Here is an 11435-nt window from a genome sequence, read left to right as displayed (position 1 = left end):
CGTGGTCCTCTGGCCTTCGCCCGGCCCTCTTGGCACCGGCCCCCGACTTGCCCGCGTTGCCTCTGCTCCGAGTATGCCACCAAGCCCTCTGGCGGGGTGACTGTTCTTCGCGGCGCTGCCGGGAAGGAGATCCATGTTGAAAGGCTCCTGTCCGCGCTCCCCTCGCCCGCTGGAAAGTTCCCCTCCAGTGGAACGCTTGTCTTCCTCCCCGGGACCCTCTGGTGGGTCCCCCTCCGGCCACCGTCTGATTTAGCTCGTGGGATCCCCTGAGGTCCGATCTTAGGAACCATCACCCACACCAGGGCAGAGTCGTTCTCCCCGCCCAAGAAGGGCAAATGGACTTTGGAGTTAAGATGCAGGGGGTTGACCCCGTGTCAACCATGAAAGTCTCAGAGAGCGAGGGAAAGCTGGAGGGCCCGGCCCCGGCCCCGGCCCCGGCGGTGACCCCGAACAAGAACAGCAGCAACAGCAGCGGTGGGGGTGGAATCAGCAGCAGCAGCAGCGGCAGCAGCAGCGGCGGCGGCGGCCGCGGAGGCAATGCAAAAAGCTGGCAGTACAGGTATGGCCCTTTCTCCAAGGTGATCTCCTGGGGTGGAGGTGGGGGCGAGGTGAGGGTGCTGGAACCTGCGTTCCTGCCGCTGTTGAAAGGTAAAGCTTTTCCACCGACTTCCCGAAGCAACTGATTTCCTTTGGACCCGGGATCACATCTTTCCTTAGCGAGATTTAATCCATTCATTTGTCCGCTCAACAGGTATGTATGGAGGCCCATTGGAGAATACCTACATGTATCCTTGAACTTCCTCTGCGACCGTAGAGTAACTCTTTCCTCTGATTTAATTCCGTACCCGCTTCTCTCTCTCTCTCTCTCTCTCTCTCTCTCTCTCTCTCTCTCTCTCTCTTTCTTTATCGTGTTGCAATTTGTTTACAAGCCTGCCTCCTCTGCTTGGCTGTCGGGGCAGGGTCTGCTGAACTCAGCTCTCCCCAGAAGCTCGCAAACACTAGGTGCTCAGAAGGTATTTGTCGAGTGACTGGATGAAATTAATGAATCAGAAGGATTCTTGCCCTCCGGGTGTGACTTAAAAGCGGAGAGGTACATAAATGGTTTGACTACAAAGGCAGAGGGACATAAGCTGGTGCCTCTGATACTCTAAACCAGTGATACTAGAGTTTCAGTTTGAGTTGACCAGGCCACTTACTAGCGCTCTGTCTTGGTGGGAAATTCTACATTTGTTAATTTTCCTTAATACAAATGGAAAACTTAAGGAGCAGGAAGAGAGTCCTGGACAAGCAACAGTTTTTTGTTGTTGTTGTTTGTTTTTTTGATATGTAAAGTATAGAGGAAAATACCCTTCCAGAATCTTAAGAATGGATAAAATTAGGATATCCCATGTTAATGGAACTAAAGGGCTGAATTCTTTAGGAAAAGGAAATTTTGCCTGACTCTAGCCCTTTTTAGCCCTTGCGATGCTTGTAGTTGTGAAATTTGTGTGAAACTTTAGATTAAAGCCAAGATTTTGTGAAGGATATACTTTTATCACGAATAATCTTCTATATACATAAAAGCCTAAGCGACTGTTTGACTGGTAGCTATGACGCGCACTGACCACCAGGGGGCAGAGGCTCTGACCCGGAGGTTAGCTTGCTGCAGGGGTCTGGCCGGCCAGGACATGCCCTGGAGCCCTCCGGTGGTCCCTCCCAGGCCCTGATCGGTTGCGGGTGGGATCCCTTGGCCTGGCCTGCATCCTTTCGCAATACGGGGCCTCTCTGGGCATGTCCGCAGGCCAGGCCATGGGACCCCACCGGTGCACCAATCCATGTACTGGGCCTCTAGTATCCATATATGTGGACATATATAACTATATTAACATACAGAAAAAAAGTGTAGATTATAACTTTTATTGACTATTTGACGGAAAAATATATATAGTTACTGTGAGGTGTCTAGGCCCACTTTTGGAATCAGCATGATGCATTTTTGTATGTGGCTTAAAACTAACCATATAAAATTAATTACTTGGCAGGGATATTTTTATATGACTTAAGAAAGAAAGAACCATGGCTGGTGTGACTCAGTTGATTGGAGCATTGTCCTGTACACCAAATGGTTGCAGATTCAGTTTCCATCAGGGCACATACCTAGGTTTCGGGTTCAATCCCCAGTTGGGGCGTGCAAGGGAGGCAACTGATCATCACATCGCTATTTTTCTCCCTTCCTCCCCTCTTCCCTCCCTCTCCTTCCCTCCCTCCACCTCTCTCTTCCTCCCTCTTTACCTCTCCCTCTCTCAGTCCCTCCTTCTTTTTCCACTCTCATCTCTCTCTTTCTAAAAATCAATAAAAAAACAACAGCAACATAGCCTCAGGTGAGAATTTAAGGGGGGAAAAAAGAAAGCAAGGTAAGGTAGTATTCTATATAGCCAGAGGTCAATTTTCTGACACCCTCAAATCTTTTTTTGATATCCAGTCTCAATTGAATGGAAAAGTTAAACAAGTTTCTTAGAAGCACTGCAGAGAATTCTCATAAAGCCATGCTGTACTTTCATTCAGAACCCTAATATCCCTTACTTAGGGTATTATTTAATAGTTATATAATTTTCAAACTAGAATCCATTGGAATCACAAATGGAAAAGGTTATCATGGGAAATGTAACAGAGGAAATGGCACTTGACAGTGTAGGACAAGGAAGATTTGAAAAATTAACATGCAGGCTCAGCTATATTACTCCCTAGTACAATAATCATGGTCACAATGATCTTAAGTCACCCAGGAAAGCACACTCTGTTTAAGAAGGTAGAGAACTCTATGACACAATGGTGAACAGTTTCAAAGAAAATAGCAATCGAACCCAGGACCCTTCAGTGTGTTGGCCAACGCTCTATCCACTGAGCTAGGGCTCTTTTCACTTTTTTTTTAAAAAATTAAATTCTTTATTGTTTAAAATATTACATATGTCTCCTTTTTGCCCCATTGGCCATTCCCACCCCTCAGCACATGCCCTCACCCCCTACTGTCTGTGTTCATGGGCTATGCTTATATGCATGCATACAAGCCCTTTGGTGGGTCTCTGAGGTTGGACGGTCTGTTTGATGCTTCTGTATCTCTGGATCTAATTTTGTTCATCAGTTTATGTTCGTTATATTCCACAAATGAGTGAGATCATGTGATATTTATCCTTCTCTGACTGGCTTATTTCACTTAGCATAATGCTCTCCAGGTTCTTCTTCTTTTTTTTAATCAGTAATCACTTTATTATTTTTTTACTTTATTTATTTATTTTTAAATCTTTATTGTTGAAGGTATTACATATGTCCCCTTTTTCCCTCATTGATTTCTCCCACTCCACCCTTGCCACTTTCTTGATGTTATTGTCTGTAGCTCAGAAGCTTTTAATTTTATGAAGCCTAATCCATTTTTTCTTCTTTTGCTTATACTTGGTATCATATCTCAGAAATCATTGCCAAGTTCAAGATCGCAAAGACTTATGCAATCGTTTTAATTTAAGAATTATATATTTTAGCACTTACATTTAGATCGCTGATCCATTTTGAGTTAATTTTTCTTTCTTTTTAAAATAGATATCTTCTTACTGATTTTTTTTAAGAGAGAAAGGAAGAGGGAGAGAGAGAAACATAGATTGGCTGCCTCCCGCACACCCCCTCCGGGGGCTCAAGTGCAAAACCCTGGCATGTGTCCTGACTGGAAATCAAACCAGCAACCTTTTGGAGCGTGAGAGGACGCTCAATCCACTGAGCCATATTGGCAGGGCTTGAGTTAATTTTTCTTCATGATTAATCTTATTTTTTCTTTTGTGAAATATCTGCCGTTTTTTATTTTTGTTATTTTTCTTGTTAATATACCCGATGTTATTTTTCAAATTTACATATTAATATTTTAGTATCAGTATTTCCTTAAAAATATTTTTTAAAATATATTTTATTGATTTTTTACAGAGAGGAAGGGAGAGGGATAGAGAGTTAGAAACATCGATCAGCTGCCTCCTGCACACCCACCACTGGGTATGTGCCCGCAACCAAGGTATATGCCCTTGACCGGAATCGAACCAGGGACCCTTGAGTCCTCAGGCCGACGCTCTATCCGACGCTCTATCCATTGAGCCAAACAGGTTAAGGCTCCTTAAAAATATTTTGTTGAATTTTTTTTTTCCTGAATAGGTAAAAGAGTTAAGTGTTTACCTTACATACTTGTCTTAGCCACTGAGTTTCCTTCCCTGGAAACACTGTTTTTTTACTGATTTCTTCATTATAGTTCCAGAAAAATTTATATTAAACCTTTATATAATAACTATATAACTGCATAGAATATATTTTAATTTTGTATGGTTAAGTTCTTTGCTAAACTTGCTGCAAAGATTTTTCTAGTCTTTGTATTTTGATTTATTACATATTTTCAGGCACAGAGAAAACTTATAAGTCAGAACTCTTACTCTTTTTCCTTTCACTTCTAGTATAGAAAGTTATTTTTATAAATACTTGTTTTCATATAGTTTTAAAATGATTTGGTCATTTTACATTTAATTTTTAATCTATCTGGAACTTATTTTAAAACCTGTTAGGTAGTGTGTTATCTATTACTCTGCTACGATGTGTGATGACCCCCATGTCCTGCATGGTTCAGGGTTCGGGTTCTGGAGAAGGGGCCGCACGCAAATGAAAGAGACGAGACAAGAAATAATAATTTGGAAATTGGGGGGCCAGGCGGGAGCCCATCCCAAGAGGAAGCACTCCGCTTTGGCTCAGGCCTGGCCATCCTTTTATTCAGTTTGGGATACACTTATAGCCCTTAGGCAGGCAAGTTCCAGTAACAGGCAGACTGTCTTATCAGTAAGGATTTACATGACTATGTGGGGGGAAGTTTCTTCAACTACCATTGGACTAAACAGTGGGTGCATAGTCCTGACCTTTGCCAGGGCTCAAGGGTCACCAGCATTCCGGCTCCTTGTCTGCACCTCTCTGCTAGTGAAGACAATGGGTGGCTTCCCGCAATCATGTATTCCCAAATTTAGTGTATTGGAAAAGCACCATTTTTAAAAAATATATTTTTATTAATTTCAGAGAGGAAGGGAGAGGGAGAGAGAGATAGAAACATCAGTGACGGAAGAGAATCATTGATTGGCTGCCTCCTGCAGCCAGCAACCCAGGCATGTGCCCTTGACTGGAATTGAACCTGGGACCTTTCAGTCTGCAGGTCGACTATTCACTGAGCCAAACCCGCTAGGGCACCATTTTTTATCTCAGTGTCTGTGGGTCAGGAATGTCAGTGCAGCTTAGCTGGGTTCTCTGGCTTTGGGTCTTTCACAAGGCTGCAGTCATCTTGAGGCTCAACTAGGAAGGAGCCACTTCCTGGCTCACTCTTGTGGGTCTTGGCACAATTCAATTATCTTTGCCTTTTGGACAAAGACCGTAGTTCCTCATGGCTGACTGTTGGTGGCCTCCTTTGGTTCCTGACCACATGGGCCACCTCATAGAGCAGTTTACTACTTGGCAGCCTGATTCCTCAGAGAGAGAGAGGAAGTGAGAAGAAGGCAAGAAAGCACTAGCAAGATGGAAGTCATAGTGTTTTGTAACCTAAGCGTGGAAGTGAAGTCGCATCACTTTTCAGTGTTCATTAGAACCAAGTGATGAGGTTCAGCCCACACAAAGGGTGTGAAAAACAGCAGGCTGCAATCACTGAGAGCCATGCAAGAAGGTGCCTATTTCAGATGTTAATATAAAGGTACTCTGGATCGTCATCTATTGAGAGAGATTTGGCAACTAGGCAGTTGGAAATTTGTTTCTAAAGCCGGAAGTTTGGAACTGAATTTGATTGTTGGAGAATAAGAGGAGTATTAGGAGATCAGTTGCAAGGTGTTAATAATGCTGGAAAAGAAGGAAACTGTTGAACAGTGATTTTCAACTGGTGTGCCGCAAGAATTTTTAAGAACATGCAATACCTGGTATTTAGTCATGGGTGCTGACCTCTTTTCCTTTAGATTGTCAAGTGAAAAAATAGCAGCAGCCCACACAACAATAGCCGTCTGGTGTGTGTGAATCGAAATTATATCTAATTTACCTCTTTTCCCTTAGATTGTCAAGTGAAAAAATAGCAGCAGCCTACACAACAATAGCCGTCTGGTGTGAGTGAATCGAAATTATATCTAATTGTGTGTGTGTGTCAGATTGGCAAAAGATGTAATATATTTTTTGGCGTTCTGCAGAATTTTAGTAATTTGAGTGCCATGAGATGAAAAAGGTTGAAAATCACTGCATTAAAGGAAGATTGTTAGACCTTGGTGATGGATTGGGTGGAGAGTGGTAGTGAGACAAAGAATTAAAATTGACTTCACTCATCCAGATTTGAAACTTTGGAAAGTCTACAGGAGAAAATGATTTGGGAGTCGTGTGATGCATTCGGTTTTAGGTATGTTGAGCTTAACTTGCTGTAATGGGTAAGTGGCATACTCATCCGTACCTTAGACATATAAGGCATTAGAAATGTGGATAATTGCCTTCATAATATTAGAATATTTTCACTTCTGTTATCACATTTAAACCTCACAAAAGTTCTTTAAGGCATTGTTATTCCCATTTTACAGTTGAAGAAAATAAAAATGGAAGTCAAATGAGTTGGCCAAAGTTACATAGCCAGTGAGTAGAACTTTTATTCCTAGGTATTAAAAGTACATAAGCTCTCTAAAGGAATGAATAATTATTGACAAATAATTAGTTTAGGCCATGGTAGTTTTATCATTTACTAGTGTTCTAACTCATGCAGCAAGTATTTTTGAGTCTCTATCATGTGTGAAGCCCTCTGAAGCCTAAATTAATGTGTATATTTAGAGCAATGAGAGTAGGGACCCCACGGCTTATTTGGGGAAGATCATGAAAAAGAATCAGAAAAGAGAAGAACCTCAGCTTCAATTGCAAAATTTATCATGATGATAGTTTTTTAAACCAAAGCTGAGAAGAGAATTTAGTAGGTTAGCCTTAAATTTTTGTCTTTCCAGAGTAATTGATGCTCATTATGTGTTAGGGTCGCCACAGGAGGGCCCCTTTGGCCTCTTGCGTTCCTCCTTCGGCGACCCTAACATTATGATGTGGTCTTTGATCACCATTTAAGAGGAAAGAAAATTTAATTCTGACTTCTTTCTTCCTTTTTCAAAGTAAATGTTCAAAGTTTATAAAATGTGCATGTTTCCATTTTTATATTCTGCATGTCAGCTGTCAGGAAAATTTACAGATCTGCAGACCTGCCACTTTTTTGTCAAAGTGGACAGAAGAGAACTACCCAGAGGAGGAACTGAAAAGCAAATTGGGGTATACGATGGGCCTGCTTTTTCTTATTTAGGCTCTATTTTGGCTCACCACCATTCACAAACAGGCAGATCTTTTTTCTTCATTAGCAGATAGTTGCATGTTTCAGTAAATGGGTAAAAGTCTACAAATGTATAGTATAGAAAGAATTTTTGTGGTCAAACATTATGTCTTCCACTCTAAATACCCTATTACAAGAAAAGGTACTTATTTACCAATAGGAAAGGAGATCTCCTAATTATAACCTAATGTTTACTGTCTTCTAGTTTTTGCCACTTTTTTTGAGGATGATTTAAAGAAAAAGTCATAAATGTTTGCTTTTTTTCTCTGTAGAAGTTAAAGAAAAATTGAATCTATTTTTCTGTACCCTAATTTTTGTTTTCTTTATCTGGAATCTGCTATAGATGCTAGTAAAAACAAGAGAAGGACTACTTGTAGACATATAACTGAAAACTATAAAACATTGTTCCAGATATCTAGTGAGAGTTATACCAAGCCTTGAGGAATAAGATTTGGTGTATTATGATATTCTTTAATTTCTTAATATCCGTATATTTTTGCTTAACAGGTCTCAATACAGTCCATTTGAGTCAATATTTTCCATAGAAGTTATACTGTATCAGAACTATACAAACAGGTTAACGTTAGACTATGCAGATTAGTCTTTTTAGTCCTTTTCAAAAAAATCACATAGTTTAGGTGCCAGAGAAAATTGTTCATCAAATAAATTTGTGGGAAATTAGGTCTTTTTATTTATTTTTATTAAAATGTTTCTATTGATTTTCAAAGAGGGAGAAAGGGAGAGGGAGAGGAGAGAGATAGAAACATCAATTATGAGAATCACTAATTGGCTGCCTTCTGCACTTCCCACACTGGGGATCGAACCCACAACCCAGGCATGTGCCCTGACTGGGAATCAAACCAGGACCCGCTGAGCCAAACCAGTTAGGGCTGAGCCATGCTTTTTAAACTCTTGTTTTTGCTTTTGAAAACAGTGGAAAATATTCTTATTTTTTTTAAGAAGTTTTTATTGATATCCGAGAGAGGAAGGGAGAGGGAGACAGGGATAAAAGCATCAATGATGAGAGAGAATCATTGGTCGGCTGCCTCCTGCATGCTCCCCTGACTGGGGATTGAACCTAAAACCCAGGCACGTCCCCTGACCAGGAATTGGGAATTCGAACCCAACTTCCTGGTTCATGGGTCGATGCTCAATCACAGCCACGCTGGCCAGGCTTACATCAAGAAAATATTCTTGATGTAAATCATACTACCTTGAAGAGAGGGAACACTTTTGTTCCCTTTGAAGGAACATCTTCCCTGTACTGAAACGTCTCCTGCACTGATTTTGCTTAATAAAATGTTTTGTGTCCATACTTATTCAGATTAAACTTAAAACAAAATAGCCTGATTAAATAATTACATTATTGCTTTGGCATTACCATTTCTGGGTTTTAGGACAGTTTATAGAGCAATTTAGTTTGCTGGTGAAAGAAGGGATTTTCCTTTTGGTTTATTAGGTGTTATAACAAAGTATGATTGGTGTCTCCCTGAACTTGAGTTTTGGCTGGTTTACTTCCATTGCTATTCTTGAGGCTGGCTAGAAGGTCCCCGGAGGGGATAAACTGAAGTCTGTGGCTGCTACTGGCTGTAGCTGGAAACCCTAGTCCAGGGGTGGGCAAACTTTTTGACTCGAGGGCCACAATGGTTTCTTAAACTGGACCAGGGGGCTGGAACAAAAGCATGGATGGAGTGTTGGTGTGAACTAATATAAATTCAAAGTAAACATCATTACATAAAAGGGTATGGTCTTTTTTTTTTTTTTAGTTGTATCCGGCCTGCGGGCCGTAGTTTGCCCATGGCTGCCCTAGTCTGAGGGATAGAAAGGAGAGAAAACCAGATGAACAAGAGGGAAAACAAGAAAAAGGACAGCAAAGAGGTAGAAGGAGGAAGAGAGGGAGTGGGGGAGGGAAGGGAATGGAATGAAATGAGAATGTGATCTGCGAATTCAGGAGCGTCAGACTTGGGGAGAAACCCAACTGTTCTGAGAGGGAAAGAAAGAGACAAGCGTCTACAAAAACAGAAAAGGGGCAGGGGCTTTCAAAGGGATTACATAAATTACTCTGAAAGAGTTGTGATTGGGCTGGCAATCACACTTCCACTATGCTATGCATAATTAATTGCTTATGTCTGTTGCTAGGTGAAAATTTATATTTTAATAGAAAGTTCAATACTGCAGAGCCAGTTCCAGGAACTGTACCTGTATGTTGCCATTTGGTTTAACCCAGTTTAAATTGTTTCACGTGAGGAGGAGGGTGAGTTAGCTCAGCTTCCCAGAGGCCTCCAGGCTCTATTTTAGATTGTTCTCTTGACAATATCAATTTCATTTTGTGGGTTTTCTTTCACATTTTCTCATTTTGATCAAGGTCTTTCCTTAGAAAACATCAATGGTCAACCATTAGTAACTATAGAGTTGGTCCATCTTTAACAAAGCTACATTGATCCTTCATCTCTGGAAGGCTCACACCGGTTTGTCATGTCCTAGGTAGAAGGGAAAGTATCTCCTGAGTGTACAGTAAGAGAGCTTATGGCCACATTTGACAGTAAAGCTTGTTTGGAGCAAAGTTAAGTCATAGTCCTCAAATCAGAAGTTCCTTGGTAGAGGTGGTCTTAGATTCATTCATTTTAACATCTTTAGACATTGGGCTACCATTCCTTAACAGTGACTCCGGTCTCCTTTCAGTAGTGCAGACTTATACATCACTTGATTTCATCTCATGGGTCTGCTGATAATAATTTCAAAGGGAGTAGATCTTAGGTTGAGCCTTAGGCCAAGGCAGATTAAAAGACTATGGGTTTTGCCAATTGAGTTTGTTGCCATTGATTTTTTTTTTTTAAGAGATAGTGGAAGGGAGTGGGGAGAGACAGAGAAACATCTGTGTGAGGGAGACACATCAATTGGTTGCCTCCTTGCACTCGCCCAGACCAGGGCTGGATATTGAGCCTGCAACTGAGGTATGAGGTATGTGTTCTTGACCAGAATTGAATCTCGACCCTTCAGTCTGAGGGCCAATGCTCTAACCACTGAGAAACTGGTTAGGGCTTTGCCAGTTGAGTTTCGATTACCTGGTTAGTTTGTTCTACAAGACCAGAGGACTGGGAATGATAAACACCATGGAAATGTTAAATCAGCCAGATCTTACAAACAGATTATGTGATTTTTCCTATGAAGTGGAGCTCTATGGGATTCCCCAAGTTGGAAAGCTCTTCTCTAAGAGCATTTTACTTACTGCTGAGGCTGTGGCTCTGCCACAAGGGAATGCCTCCACCCAATGAGAAATCATACAAATCTTTCCTAACACATAGTTATCCTTGAGAAGGGGGCAACTAAATAAGTCCATTTGTCAGACCTCAAAGAATCCCAAGGGCAAGGTGAAATTCCCCATACAGGTGTGAATGAGTTTTCCAGGGTTGTGCTTGTGAAGCATTAATAGTATACCAGGGAAGCTATCTTTGGAGGTGGCTTTCAGTAGTATTGTGTTCTCCATAAAACCATTTTGTAAGTGTTGGAATGAGTTAAGTCATGTTCATATTGTAATATGTGATGTTGTATGCAATTGGAGGAGTGGTCAGACATTTTTGACCTACTGATATGTTTCTTTTGGGGTCAAATTTATAGCCTTGTTCTAACCATTTCTTTCTATATTTTGTCAAACAGTTAGATCCTGTGCTTCCATTTTTTTTAAAAAAATGTTTTTATTGATTTCAGAGAGAGGGGAAGGGAAAAATAGAAACATCAATGATAAGAAAGTATCATTGACTGGTTGCCTTCTGCACAATTCCCACCAGGGATGGAGCCCAAAACTGGAGCAGGTGCCCTGACCGGGAATCGAACTGTGACCTCCTGGTTCATGGATCGATGCTCAACCATGAGCAGCACCAGCTGGGCAGGATATATTTTTTGACATAGAGAAAATGCAGGAGGAAATTGAGCTCTGACTATCTTAAAAGGGATTTTTAAAATGTACTCTAGCAGATAGATTCAGAGAGGCCATATGCCCTCTCATAACAGGGACTGTCAGAAACCTAATCATGTCCTCCATAATGATGTTTCTAGAATTCTTATT

At 41.2% G+C, this 11435-nt stretch overlaps 1 protein-coding gene across 2 annotated transcripts in view; it reads left to right on the top strand.

The window, feature by feature from the left end:
• The first annotated feature begins 6 nt into the window (after window positions 1-6).
• Window positions 7-11435, top strand: part of OSBPL11 (oxysterol binding protein like 11) — a 99538-nt gene continuing 88109 nt past the window's right edge. For both annotated transcript variants that reach the window (XM_006775007.2, XM_015571322.1), the window contains exon 1: window positions 7-559. In XM_006775007.2, coding sequence (XP_006775070.1) covers window positions 336-559 — 224 coding nt within the window. In that variant the 5' untranslated portion in view covers window positions 7-335. The remainder of the gene's footprint in view (window positions 560-11435) is intronic.

The sequence above is a fragment of the Myotis davidii genome, unplaced genomic scaffold (genome assembly GCF_000327345.1).
Source record: "Myotis davidii unplaced genomic scaffold, ASM32734v1 scaffold9, whole genome shotgun sequence".
Taxonomy (NCBI): domain Eukaryota; kingdom Metazoa; phylum Chordata; class Mammalia; order Chiroptera; family Vespertilionidae; genus Myotis; species Myotis davidii.
Note: the sequence above shows the minus strand (reverse complement) of the source record. Positions and strands in the feature narration are given on the sequence as shown.